The sequence below is a fragment of the Leptonychotes weddellii genome, chromosome 10 (genome assembly GCF_054177405.1).
Source record: "Leptonychotes weddellii isolate Sample4059 chromosome 10, ASM5417740v2, whole genome shotgun sequence".
Classification (NCBI taxonomy): Eukaryota; Metazoa; Chordata; class Mammalia; order Carnivora; family Phocidae; genus Leptonychotes; species Leptonychotes weddellii.
Genome location: NC_138378.1, coordinates 70,921,166 through 70,936,322, shown reverse-complemented (window position 1 = coordinate 70,936,322; position 15,157 = coordinate 70,921,166). Strand labels below are relative to the sequence as shown.

The window sequence follows — 15,157 nt, the reverse complement described above, 5'->3', positions numbered from 1 at the left end:
TATTGTCAAAAGTCATCAAGAATGTAAAAAAATAGAGTAAAGATAAATAGGTGACTCTTGTAGAACATTATAATTCTGGGAATTTTGTTTAAGGATTTGTTTAGACAAATCTTTATATATTATCATATACCTGTGATTACATAATAAATACTATTTGGTGTTAGTATTGAGATTTATATCTGTTCTTTTTTATTGTATTTATTGGACTTTAAAATTAATTTAAGAATACGTAAAATGAAGCTACTGAGTTATTTAATGTAGTATCTGAGTCATATAGAACCTCACATTTAAGTTATGCCAAAATGACAGTTTTATTATTCTGATGCCCAAACATCAGTAGATATTGTCATCTAGATTCTCACCATAATTCTTTGTTGGGATTTGTTGAAGACTATTCATACCTGAAGGTGACATATACCTGAGTGTTAACCTTTAGTCTGTGTTGAAAAGGAATCTATGATCTTCATAATAATCAATTGAGAACCATTAAAGTAATGTGTAGATTTATGTCTTACTCTTGCTGCTTTTTAAAAAACTTATTGAAAATTCAAACATACACAGAAATAGGAAATTATATGAAGAGAGTTGTATGAAGCTGGGTAAATCGTGTATCACCTGTGAGTTATCAACTCACAGCCAACTTTGTCTTTTCTATCCTCCGTACTCCTAGTTTATTTTGAAACAAATCCAAAACATCATTCTACTTCATTAGCAAATATTTCATTATGTATCTTGGAAAGATAAAAATATTTTACAACATAATATTCATATTTTCAAAAAGCTAGTCATTCAAATTTTCTTGTCTCAGATTTATTTTTTATAATGTGTTTATTGAAATCAGGATCCAAATAATTCTATACATTGTGATTGGTTGATACATTTCTTTCTTTTTTTTTTTTGGTTGATATATATCAATACCTTTTGATATATACTTCCCCATTCTTCTCATTTTCTCCCTTTCAAGATATTTACTGAAGAAATTGAGGTATTTATCTTATAAAGCTTTTCACAGTCTGGATTTTGCCGGCTGCATCCCCAGGTTTAGCATGTTTTTCTTTTGCCTATATTTTCTATAAACTGGTAGTTAGACTTAAAGGCTTGATTAGATTTAAGGTTTACTTTTTGGCAGGAGCACCTAATAGGTAGTGGTGTGTATTTCAGCCAAAAGGCATATATCTAGGGGAGGGGATAGGCAGTGTTAGGTGGGTGATGGGCTTAAGGAGGACACTTGATATAATGAGCAGAGGGTATTATATGCAACTGATGAATCACTAAATTCTACCTCTGAAACTAATAAAAAATACAAATACTTATTTTATCTCAGCAAAAGAGATGATATTATTGTAACATTTCACTAAGGCATTTATATTTAAGTAAGGGATCAGATTCTAAATCCCCCCCCCCAAAAAAAGAGGTATATATCTGGTTGTCTCTCTTTTTATGATATTAGCAGCCATTTGATGGTCATTGCCTAGATTTATCATCTCATTATGGGTTACATGTAATAACAATATTCTAATTCTATACTTCCTTATTTATTAATTGGAATAGTTCTGTAAAGTGATATTTCTCCATAACAATTTGGTAACACTTAAGGACAGTTCTTACAAGGAGAGGCAGGATAAAATCTAGATTCCTTTTTTTTAATTTAGCAGTTTTAAAAGTAACGAATTGAAAATTTAGCATGTTCCAAAGGTAACTGATGATTTTGAAAAAATACATTTTTATAAACACATGAATTTACATATATTGGAAGTATTTAAGTTTTTTGCTGTTTTTATTTTTGTCGACATTCAGATTGTTATGTCTTTTGTAGGAACCTCCTCAAGTTCATTTTTGTGGCATTTTACGTGATTCCAGGAGCTTTTGATTGATAGTTTTCTTACTTTGTGTTATGATTAGATGTTCATATTATACATTTTCTGTCTCAGACTTGTAATCCACCATTTTTCTAAGGAGCAGTAGTTTCTTTTAGTAGGAAATGGTATTTAGAAATTACAGTCTGGGTACCAAAGGTGTTCCTTGCTATTAGATTGGTCATTATCTCTAGGCCTTTGTAGTGGACAGAGCTAGAAAATAGGTTTTCCTTTTTAAAGAAAAACTATGAGTTTGTATTGATATTTCCAATTTAAATTCAGGACCATAAAGTTTTTACTTTAATCTTATATATGTATACAGGCTGAAAACCATGGCTCCTAATGACCCTAACATAATTACTCATTTGCCGTATCCCACAGGATACATAGAGTGCTCTCAGAACTAACGTATTATTGCTGCAAACATGGAGGATTTCTTTCTCTTCTTTTCCTCAAGCTATAGCCTTGTGGGATAAATGGATAAATTTCTATGTTTTAAAGTTACTTGAAATAATTCCTCTTTGTATACATTTGATGCTAACTTGATGTGCAGTTAAGTTCATTTGTTTCATCTACTTTTGATATTTAAGGGTTGAAGTTTTTAAATATAATGTTGTGCTATAACTATGTTAAGTAGTTGAGTGGTTCCAAAGTCAAATCTCTGAAACAAAGGATATTCAAAGAAATTTAACTTCTCTCTGGTTCCTTCCTTCCTACCTACCCTATAAGTCACCATTTTAAAAAGTTTTAATTTATATTTACCCGTCATCCATCCAGCCATCTCTCTCTCTGTCCCTCATCTTAGATAAGCATTAGTATACTGTATTACTTTTCTCTGCCTTGCTGTTTTCACCTTTACAGTATACCCTGGAGATCACTCTACAGTCTGCCTTCTCAGTGGGGGCTGTCAACCTAAGATAGGTGATAGCCTCCATTGAGGCTATAGATATATAGCCTCAATAGGACAAGAATTGGTTCTTGAAGGGTGAAAAAAAATCGGATGTTATAGTGGCTTGTGGCCCTCCAAAAGGCCAAGGTACATAAACAGATATACACTATGTTTGTGATATTAAGTATATGTGTGGGGTGATTAGGAATAAAAATGTCTAAAAGGACTTGGGGCAACAGTGAAAAAAAAAGATTGAGAAACTGCTGCTTAGCAGTATATAGTATATTCATTGGTATTCCTCAATTCTTTTAAAAGTGTATAGTGTCTGTTATAATATAGTCAGCTAGCTCCCATTGGTCAACATTTGTGTGGTTTCTGTTCCTTTGCAATTATGAACAGTGCTGCAATGAATGTATGTTCTTTTTGTATTTTTGAGTGTATCTTTGAGACAGATATCAAGAAGTGAGATTCCTAGGTCAAAGGTTAATTGCCTATGTAATTTTGCTAGACCCTGCTAAATTTCCCTTACGGCAATGTTTTAGTTTGTACTAGTATGTTCGAAATTAGTTTATTGTGAGATGTTGGTGCCATTTATGAGAATTTTATTAGTCTTCTAATTAGCTATAAGAAATACAGTTTTCATATTGCAAAATGCAAGTTTATATGTTATTTCACTTATCAGATGTTTTTCAAAATTATCACTAAACTGCTTACTAAATATGCTGTTTATATAAGAACAATGGCTCTGTCTAAAAGGTCACATGATTTTAGTCTTTAAAAATGTGCTGTATCTGGTCTTACTAAAGACAGTTTCTGACATTAGTTGTTCAAGTAAATGGCATATATATATATTTTAAATGCTTTTTATCAGTAATGTCTAAATTTAAGATAAAATTGAAATTTAGACATTTAAATATACATGTTTTGAAATTGCACCAAAATAGAGCTTTAAAAATTTTTTTATAATATTTAGGGGCGCCTGGGTGGCTCAGTCGGTTAAGTGTCTGCCTTCGGCTCAGGTCATGGTCCTGGGGTCCTGGGATCGAGCCCTGTATTGGGCTCCCTGCTCAGCAGGGAGTCTGCTTCTCCATCTCTCTCTGCCTGCTGCTCTGCCTACTTGTGCTCTCTCTCTACCTGTCGGATAAATAAATAAAAAATAAAATAAAAATTTTTTATAATATATAAACAGATTTCTCATTGGCCTATTTCACTTAATTTTTGAAATACTTTGGACCAACTAGATTACCCATTGTTTTTATGAAGCTGTTAGATTGTATGGTAAAGATCCCTTCATATATGAAGGTCGGTGATCCTTAGGGCTCTCCTGAGCAGGGACTGCATGGGATCATTCTTGTCATTTGGATACTGCATGCTTTCTCTAGGGAAGTTGTTCCAAATCCCGTTAGTAAACTATATTGCCTTAACCACCCACACAGCTTTGCCCATCTGATTAGAGTCCTTCTCCAATCCTGTGTAGGATCTATAAATATTAGAAGTAGATTAAAAAGGAACATTATATTTTATGAGAAAAAGTTCTAAGGATAGACTGTTGCTTAGTATTTTTATATTTTCAATCTTGTGTTTTATTGACTTTCAGTATAATGACCTGAGGGAAATTGCACATTAACTCTGAGTTCATAACAGAGATTGAATTGAGTCAGTCTGTCCCTGTAGTCCTTCAGGTATTTATATCCTCCCCGATAGGGCCATAGTAGGCACTTGTATTTGTGGTATAAATGAATGGCTGGGGAGCTGCTGACATTGCTATTCAGTAAATGGTTAATTAGGAAGACTTAGAATATCTGAATAGTTTGTCTGTGAAAAGCAGACAAAAAAAGCAGTCATGAAATTCCTAAACCATGTTTTCTACAATACATTTAAGTGTTTGGAGGTTAAACATGTAAAGAAAAAAAGAATTTGACAGATGATATGAAACTATCACAGTTATTTTTGTTAAGTTAACAGATTCCATTTTACTCAAATATCACATTATTGCACAAATACTGTCAGCTAGAAAAGTTTTGCCAACTAGTTTCCTTGATTGTGGAGCAAATTGGGTTTTTAATGAATATATGTGACATTTTCCTCTTCCTTTGTAGGCATTTGGGATCACAACTTTGTGAATTAGAAAAACTGATAGATAAAATGATGATTGCAGAATTTTCTACTTATTCTCACAGTGACTTAAACAGACCACTGGAAGACGATTGTCAAATTTTAGAAGAGGTATGTGCTTTGAACTGTGGATGAAATTGATGTCATTGCTTAGTGTTAATTCCTAACAGTCTTAGTTTAGAACACATTCTTTCTTCTCAGATTATAGTCAGCAAAATTATCTTAAAGTTTCAAACTCAATCACACTCTTATGAAGTCCTTCACTAACTATGTGACTTTAGCAAGCCCCATAATTGTTCATTATCCTGTGAAGTTAGAGAATAATTTTATACCTTAATTAGAAATTGGATTTAAAGTGAGGTCTTATATAACTTACAAACCAAGTTTAAAATATAGATAAAGGATGAATTAACATATATCCATGTGTATGTATTAGAGTATGTCTTTTATAAAAGTGATCAATATAATAATTTATCAGTCATTTACAGTCACTGAGCCCCTGTTATGAACATTTTTATGCATATGCATATACAAATACATCATATCCAGGCTTCCCTTATCTGCTAACTTTTTAATGCTGATTATTGCCAAGAACTAGTAAAGAATCCAGAAACCCTGATAACAGCCTAAGTAAAGAGATTTTTGTATGTGTTAGTAGATAATCCTCCACAAATAGTCTAGGTCATCATTTCAGTCTTCTTGACACACTAACTTAAAAAGCACAGGGCTCATCGAGTATTTATAGGTCATCAGGGTTTGAGAAGGATACTTTCTAACTTGTTAAAACTAGGCCAAATGTACTTAATTGTTTTGCCCCCAAACCAGCTTCATTTGATTCACTATAGTACATTAGGATTGACCTGTCTTAAAACAGTGACTCCAGTAATCTGATGACAAGATTACTGTGAAAGGGTTTTTTTTTTTAAGGCTTCTAGAAAATACCATATGTAGGATAGCAGTCTGAGGATCAAATAATAAAAGCCATGATGTTCAATATTTCTACTTCTGAGTGAGATTATTTTATATTTAAATTGTGAAATTCCATGTTTTTATTTTAATAGGAAAGACTTGTATCTCTTGTATTTGGACTTTTAAAACAAAGAAAACTTAATTTTTTAGAAATCTATAGTGAAGAAATGATTATTACAGCAAAGAATATCATTAAACAGGTAATTGTATGTTTTTATTTAATATATTTTGGTCTAGAATCTTTTTATTAAGTTCATTTTTACATGATCCTAGTGATAATATATGCAGTTATAATAGTAACATTTTCTCATTTATTTAAAAACTCAAAATATGGAAATATAGGAGAAAAAATAGTCTTACCAGCCAAAAGATTATCACTTTAAGAATATTTCTAAGTGTAAATTGTTACTGTTTTTCATTGTTGATATCATACTATATATGATTTTGAATTGTACATGTATTTCAGTTAGAATCATAAGATAAGCATTTTCTCATATAAGCCCTTCAGAAACATCATTTTTGATGGTTGTGTAAAATTCCATCAACATTATATTATGCCTTCCTCTCTGTTGAATATTTAGGCTGTTTTCAGTTTGGTATTGTAGAACACTATGACATCTTTGGTATAAAGTTTTGTTGGGTTTTTCCATAATTAAGACTATTTTCTTATAGCTAATTCCTAGAAGTGGAATTATTGGTCAGAGAGTGAAAAGTGTTTTTAAATTATTTGACAGAACTGAATTGCTTTCTAAAAAGATTTTACCAAATACACCCTCGCCAGCAGTAGTTAAACGCTTATTTCCTCTTATCCTTCTCTCTCAGAAATGATAATTGTACACCAAAATCTGTTTTTTCAGTCTTTCCTCATCTTTATTTTGCATTTTTACTCAGATATGTATCATTAACAAAACTTCAGGTTTTCTAAATATGAAAAAGAACAATTTTAAATATATTAGGCTTAATTAATCATCATCATTAGGTTGAATGTACATTTCTGAGCTTTTTTTTTTTAAGATTTTATTTATTTATTTGACAGAGACACAGCGAGAGAGGGAACACAAGCAGGGGGAGTGGGAGAGGGAGAAGCAGGTTTCCTGCCGAGCAGGGAGCCCAATGTGGGGCTCAATCCCAGGACCCTGGGATCATGACCTAAGCCAAAGGCAGACAATTAATGACTGAGCCACCCAGGCGCCCCCATTTCTGAGCTTTTAATGTTTAAATAAAGCAAGCAAAAAAAAAGATGATAATTACCCCATCATTTACCTCTTTCAAACACTAAAACATTGTGTTTCAAAATTGTTACAACAACTTGCAAAAATTGGTGACAGTAGCTACTAGCACTAAATATATGCATATATTATGACTCAGCAGTTCTGCTCCTAGGTATTTACCCAACAGAAATGCATACATAAGTTCACCAAAGACTGCACAAAATTTCATGGCAGCACTATTGGTAATAAAAAACTGGAAAAACCCAAATTCTTTTTTTTTTTTTTAAACCCAAATTATGTCATCAGTAGAAAAGATAATAGAGTTTTGGTATATTTATATGACTGAATACTATACAATAATGAGAATGAATAAATCACATCAAGCAACATGGATGAATATCACATATATAATATAGAGCCAAAGAAACCAGACACAAAGGGGTATACACTGTATGATTACACTTCTGTAAAATTCAAACATAGAACTAATCTGTGGTATTAGAAATCAAAGTAGTAGTATCTTTTGGGAGGAAGTAGTGACTAGGAGGGGAGCACGAGAGGTGCTTACTGGCAGTGTTCAATTTCATGATCTGCGTTCTCATTATACAACTATAATCCTTTATAAAAAATTACTGAGCTATGAACATAATTTGTATAATTTTCTGTATGTAGTACTTCTAAACAAATTTTTTAAAAACTGCTGTTGTAATTCCTAGGATTCTCCTGAAGTCTAAGCATTTTTTAAAACTTAAACTGTTGCGTATATTGCAAGAAAACATAACCCCCCAAATGAATTTCTTTTGGAATTTTAATATGTGGCTTCTACCTTGTTCCTAAGAATTATAGTTCTGGGTGTTGTTTTGTTTGTTTGGTGTATGGTTTTGAATAATTTTAAATAGTAGGGGATTTTAGTTAATACAGTTCAAGCATACCCTGGAATAATTATTTAATAGGGTAAGGATATACAGTTTTTCATATACCTTGAGGTGTATATAAGAGATACAAGAGAAGTCTGATAAAATGATGCTCATAGTCATTGAGGTCATTTTTTTTTCATTGAGGTCATTTTTAGTATAGAAATGAGCCATTTAGTACTTAGAATTCTAAAGACATTTTTTTTCTTAAATTTTGCAGTGTGTGATTAATAAAGTTTCACAAATAGAAGAAATTGACACAGATGTTGTTGTGAAGTAAGTATAAATATTAGGTTGGGGTTATCAGTCAGGGAAAAGATGACACATTAGAATAATCTAAGGAGGATTTAGTTAAGGAATTATTTACTAAGGTTTGAACAGAGTGTAAGAAAATCACAAGTGACAGTGCAGGACCTTTAAGGGACAGGGATGAGAACAGTTAATAGGATTCAGAAGGAGGACACTTAGTATTTGGGGGGGTGGGGCGGGAAGAGCTATAGTAGTTGGAGTGATCTTCAGTGCGGGAGGCAATTGTCCTGAGACAGCCTCTCAGGGAGGGAGATGGAGCTATCGGTACCTTTGCTCCTTCCAGTCTTCTGTAAGGGCTTCTCATTGGCCAACCCCAGCAGGTCAGCTTCCCAGACAGAGAGGGGATGGAGAGGATACATTGTAGATACGGAGGAGGGAAATTGAAGATAATCCATCTCAGAGGAATAGCAGTGTTAAGTTTAAATTATTTAGCTATATAATTAAAACCCAGCTTCTAATTGGCTTTGAGAAATTTGAATACATGATTTTGAATTGCCTCATGCCTATCTATAATTTTTTGTTTTCACCCTTGAAATTCCTATTCTTTCATTTTGAGAATAATGATATTTTGTAACTATGAATTTTATTTCATATAGGTACCTAAACTTTATTAACTGGCCCAAGATACGAATAGCAATATGGATAACTCTGAAACTTCTCTGGGCCAAACTCCTGGAATAAGGATTGAGGAGTTTTAATTTCCGCACTATTACTTAGTGAAAATTCCATTTCAGAATTAATTAAAGCAACTGTAGCAGTGCAGGAGTCACTAGTAGTTGGAAAAATTAAGTTACTGGGATTGTGTTAAAAGGCCTATGGACATAGTCAGTTATTTTTAATTTTCTTCTCTATGAAATTTTCTCAACTTAAATAGAGAAATTCCTGTATCTCAAGTATAGAATTATCTTTTGAGAGTAAATTCCTAGCTGCCCAAAGATAGTCATTATATTTGTTTGAATTGTTTTTTTCTAGGCTTGCAGATCAGATGAGAATGTTGAATTTTCCTCAGTGGTTTGATCTGCTAAAGGATATTTTCTCTAAGTTTACAATTTTCCTACAAAGAGTTAAGGTAAGCCTATGTGATTATCAGTTTGTCCAGGATATCCCAAAAAGTAAGTCTACTTTCTAGATATATAATATACATACAGAATCAAGTTAGAAAAAAAACAAGTCTTTGTTTTGTAATTTTTCTGAAGAGGCTTGGTTTCACATAAGATTTGAAGTGCTTCAGAGTATTTGATACTCTGTAATTTTGGATGATTTATTTTATATTAAAAATATAATGCTTACTTGGCATTAAATATTATACAGTAATGTTTCCTCTTGTGATTTTGTGATTCTTGAATCTCTCTGGATTATCTAGAGGTACAATATTGTGAAACACACAAAAATCTTCCAAACCTTGTGTAAGACTGATGAATCACAGACCTGTACCCCTGAAACAAATAATACATTATATGTTAATAATAATAATAAAAAAATCTTCCAAACCACTTATTTTTTCTAGAAATATTTGATGTTGATATAATGGTATTTTTTAACCTATAGTGCATGTTTAAATGGCTCTACTAATGTCTTTCATTATAGGTTTTTATTTCACTTTTTAATCTGGGAGTCAATCAAGGATTATGCATTACATTTAATTATTCTCTTTAGTCAAATCACTCAATTTTAAGCCACTCGGTATAAGGAAAAGAACACATGCCACACAGCATTTTTCAGAAGAAAAGATGTCATAGACTAATACATTTTGGCTAGAATTACCAACATGTCATAACTGTGTTTTTAATAAGATAGTCATTAGGAATTACTGAGTCTAACAGGCTGTTTGTGAAAGTTGACATTCTTTGAATTATCAGATGTCAGTATTGTGTTACATGTGCTAGGTAACATTCCTGGCATCTCCTGAGTATCCTGTTAAATGGTCTGGAGGACTTTGGTAATTATCTGTGACATGACTTTTCCTTATCAACATTGGAGTGATGCTAAGTCATGTGTATAACCTTTCTGAGTGGGAAAAATTTTTAAACACTTGATTCACTGTACTTAATTTAGACTTCTACCAAAATGTTGATCCCATGCATCGATAGCAATAGATAGCAAACCTGTATCCGTGGATTGCTCAATAACTAGGCCATGTTTTCACGTTTTCCTGTATTCCCACCATGACTTCATCACACACAGTTCTATTATTGCATGTCCGTGATGTATGTCAAACTCTTACACTGCAAATTGTAGAATTGGCCAGCTTTTTGCCAGTAATTTTTTTAAATTTAAATATAATTAACATACAGTGTTACATTAGTTTCAGGTGTACATTATAATGATTCAACAATTCTGTACATTAATCAGTGCTCACCACAATAAGTGTACTCTTAATTCCCTTCACCTATTTCACCCATTCCCCTCCCCATCTTCCCACTGGCAGCCACCAGTTCTCTATATTTAAGAGTTTGGTTTTTGGCTCTTTTTTTCTTTGTTTTGTTTTTTATATTCCACCTATGAGTGAAATCATATGGTATTTGTTTTTCTCTGACTGACTTCACCTAGCATTATGCCCTCTAGATTTATCCATGTTGTTGCAAATGGGAAGATTTCACTCTTTTTTATGGTTGAGTAATATTCCATTGTGTGTGTGTGTGTGTGTGTGTGTGTGTGTGTCACATCTGCTTTATCCCATTCATTTATGGATGGACACTTGGGTTGCTTCCATATCTTTTTCAGTAATCTTTTTTTTATAGCTATTTCACTTTTAGGTTCTGTATCAGTTAAATTAAGCCAAAATTTTATTTGATGTGTGTGCAGTATGGGAACAGTGACTTACCATAGTTTTAATTTCTCATTTTCATATTTAGACCCCTTAAGCTAATACTTCTGTAAAACATCTTTGACGATGATATATAACCTATAAATATGGTACTTTTTTCTTTGAAAAATGTTTGTGATTCTGTAAGGATATGATTTCCCTGAGAAAATAGTGTTAATTACAAGCTGTTCATTTTTAATTGAGAATTTTTAAATAACTGCAAATTGGAAAGAACCCAGATGTCTAACAGTGGAGGAATGGTAAAGTAAATTATGCCTGGTATATTCATTGCCATGGAATATCATGTAGCCGAGGATTTTTAATGTTGAGGAAAATGCATACATTATAACATTAAGTGAAAAGGCAAAATATAGACCTATTTATATAGTATGATCTCAGCTATGTTAAAAAGATTTATTACCTCTTCATCTTTGTAGAATAAAGAGATAGTTTGTCTTTTTGATAGTTATCCTTTGCTAGTATAATTTAAATTTATTATTCTTTTTTTGTTTGTTTTTCCTAAGTTTTCCACCAAGAGATGTATAACTTTTGTAATCAGAAAAGGTTGTTTTGGGGGCTCCTGGGTGGTGCAGTTGGTTGAGTGTCTGACTCTTGGTTTTGGCTCAGGTCATGATACCGGGGTTGTGGGATTGAGCCCAGCATCAGGTTCCACATTCAGTGTGGAGTCCGCTTGGGATTCTCTTTCCCTCTTACTCTGTCCCTCCCTCACACATAGACACATACATGCTCTCTTTCTCTCTCTCTCTCAAATAAATAAATCTTTAAATCTTTAAAAAAGAGAGAGAAAAGTTGTTTTGTTTTTTACTAGTGTTTACCACGTTACAAGAACAAAACTATTTGAAGTTTGTATTTACCAGTATACAAGGGTTCCAATTTCTCCATATACTAACACTTGTATTTTTTTCTTTTTTTTATAGTATCCATCCTAATGGGTGTGAGGTGGTATCTCATTTTAGTTTTGATTTGCATTTTTTAATGATCAGTGATGTTGAGCATCTTCTCATGTGCTTATCGGCCATTTGTGTGTCTTCTTTGGAGAAATATTTTTTTTGTCCATTTTTTAATCAGATTTTTTTTGTTGAGTTATAGGAGTTCTTTATATATTATTATATATATATAATTATATATATATATTCTGGCTGTTTAACCCCTTACCAGATATGTGATAGGCAAGTTATGTTTTGTTTAGTGTAAGCTATTTAAGGTACTTAATATATATATTTTAGGGAGATTTCCACTTACAAAATCAATTAAAATACAGAACACTATTCCTAAGCTTTAGGGAACCCATTTCTCTTGAGTAGTTCTTTTTCACAAGTCATCTTTACTGTGTGATAAAAGATTGGTAGAAATTTTTTTTTTTTTAAGATTTATTTATTTGACAGAGCACAAGCAAGGGGAGCAGCAGAGGGAGAGGGAGAAGCAGGCTCCCCACTGAGTAGGGAGCCCGACACAAGGCTCCATCCCAGGACCCCGAGGTCATGACCAGAGTTGAAGGCAGACGCTTAACTGACTGAGCCACCCAGGTGCCCCAACGATTGGTAGAAATTCTGATACGCGTGACTTTGGCACTCATTTATAAGATGTTCAAAAGTACATATGCAAAATTCACTTTTGGGAGTTTTAGGTACATGTTATTTTAAGTCGTTTAAAAATGTATCCTGTTTTCTTATAGGCAACGTTAAATATCATTCACAGTGTTGTTCTCTCAGTTCTTGACAAAAACCGAAGGACCAGAGAATTGGAAGAGATTTCACAACAGAAGAATGCTACAAAAGACAATTCACTGGACACAGAGGTGGCTTATTTAATCCATGAAGGCATGTTTATAAGTGATGCATTCAATGAGAGTGAATTAACACCTATAGCAATTGACACTACCTCTCAAAGAAATGCATCTCCAAATAGCGAGCCCTGCAGCAGTGATTCGGTATCCGAACCAGAATGTACTACTGATTCTTCATCCAGCAAAGAGCAGACATCATCATCTGCTACTCCGGGAGGTGTGGATATTATGTGAGTATGGTGACTGCTGCCAACTTTACAGGACTTTGAGTCCTCTTCTTAATGGTTTCAGTAAGATTGATTATTCAGTTTATTGAAAAACAGTATGAACTTCAGTATCGGAATTTAACAAAAATAAATATTATGAAACATATCTTTTTGAAAATGTATGGAATATAAGAAGGTGAGCATTGGAAGTAATTGAGAATTGCGGAATTTTAAGGCTGGAAAGGAACCATTTAATTAAATGCCTTATTTCAGAGAGTTTAGTCAACTTTTTTAAACTTACTAGTGGCAGAACTTGTCCTGGAAATCAGGTCAGCATCACCTTGTTTATTTTTCTTTCTTCTACTATGATACCTTTGTATTTTGTACATAGTGAAGATCTTTTTGATTTACAGGTTTTTTTGGTCTTTTTTTTCATGAATTTCCAAGTGGATCACACCATCTTTTCAAACATGACTTTTTAAAATGTCTTATTTTGAAATAATTTCAAATTTACAGAAAAGTTACGAGAGTTGTACAAAAAAGTCATATATCCTTCACCTTGATTCCTCATTTCTTAACAGTTTACCACATTGCCTTCTCTCTCTCTTCCTCCCTTTTTCTCTTTCTTGCTCCCTTCTCTCTGTCTCTCATGTTAATACTTTTTTCTGAATCATTTGGCAAAAGGTTGTAGATGTGATGTCCCATTATCTCTATATTCTTCAGTGTATATTTCCTAAAATACAAGAATACTCTCTTAAAATAACTACAGTATACCAATTAGAATCAAGAAAACATTGATATGGGGCACCTGGGTGGCTCAGTCCGTTAAGCATCTGCCTTCGGCTCATTTCATGATCCCAGGATCCTAGGATCAAGCCCTGCATCGCCTTCCTGCTCAGTGGGGAGTCAGCTTCTCCCTCTGCCCCTCCCCACTACTTATGCTTTCTCTCTCTCTCTCTCTCAAATAAATAAATAAAACCTTAAAAAAAAAAAGAAAACATTGCTACATTATTACCATCTAATCCATAATCCCATTCAGAGTTCACCAGTTGTCCTAGTAATTTCTTGTATAGAACAAAACAAAACAGCCAATAAAATCTTTCTGATCCAAGAACATAGTTTGGATTTAGCTATTGTTAAGAATAAGAATTCAGTATGTACTTTTTTCATTTTTATAGAAGTCGGCTTATGTCCCAGGGGCTTATATAGGTTGTAGTTATAGCATAAAGTCAGCTATAATACCTCCTGTCCCCACCAAAAAGAAAACACTGAACTACATAATAATACAAATATTTTTTCTCTGTTCAGGCTAATATTTCACACTTACTGGTTAAGGTGCAGTCTAAAACTATCACAAAAGGTGTAAAAAAATCTCTATAGCTTAAACAGTATAGAATTTTGTTTCTCTTGCATAACAGTTCAGAGGTAGGAGGTCCACAACAAAGAACGCAGCTCTGCCATTCTCATTTTGTAGCTTCCATCTCTGTCTAAAGAGGCTGCTTCAGCTTTTATCATCAAATCTGCATCCCTAGCAGCAGGATGGAGAGGATAAAGAGCTCTTAACTTTTTTTTATTATGTTAATCACCATACATTACATCATTAGTTTTTTTTTGTTTTTTTTTTTAAGATTTTATTTATTTATTTGAGACAGAGAGAATGAGAGACAGAGAGCATGAGAGTGAGGAGGGTCAGAGGGAGAAGCAGACTCCCTGCCGAGCAGGAAGCCCGATGCGGGACTCGATCCCGGGACTCCAGGATCATGACCTGAGCCGAAGGCAGTCGCTTAACCAACTGAGCCACCCAGGCGCCCTACATCATTAGTTTTTGATGTAGTGTTCCATGATTCATTGTATGCGTATAACACCCAGTGGTCCATGCAGAACGTGCTCTCCTCAATACCCATCACCAGGCTAACCCATCCTCCCACCCCTCTCCCCTCTAGAAACCTCAGTTTGTTTTTCAGAGTCCATAGTCTCTCATGCTTCATCTCCCCCTGATTTTCCCCCCTTCATTCTTCCCCTCCTGCTATCTTCTTCTTCTTCTTTTTTTTAAACATATAATGTATTATTTGCTT

The 15,157-nt window shown here is 33.4% G+C and overlaps 1 protein-coding gene across 5 annotated transcripts in view; it reads left to right on the top strand.

Moving 5' to 3' along the window:
- The window catches only part of VPS54 (VPS54 subunit of GARP complex), an 85,528-nt gene that overhangs the window by 41,519 nt on the left and 28,852 nt on the right, over window positions 1-15,157 (top strand). For all 5 annotated transcript variants that reach the window (XR_014149310.1, XM_081833597.1, XM_081833596.1 and 2 more), the window contains 5 exons: window positions 4,845-4,971; window positions 5,922-6,029; window positions 8,175-8,230; window positions 9,236-9,332; window positions 12,766-13,106. Coding sequence is in view for 4 of the 5 variants with exons in the window: in XM_081833597.1 (XP_081689723.1) it covers window positions 4,845-4,971; window positions 5,922-6,029; window positions 8,175-8,230; window positions 9,236-9,332; window positions 12,766-13,106 (729 nt within the window). In the remaining variant the exon portion in view is untranslated. The remainder of the gene's footprint in view (window positions 1-4,844; window positions 4,972-5,921; window positions 6,030-8,174; window positions 8,231-9,235; window positions 9,333-12,765; window positions 13,107-15,157) is intronic.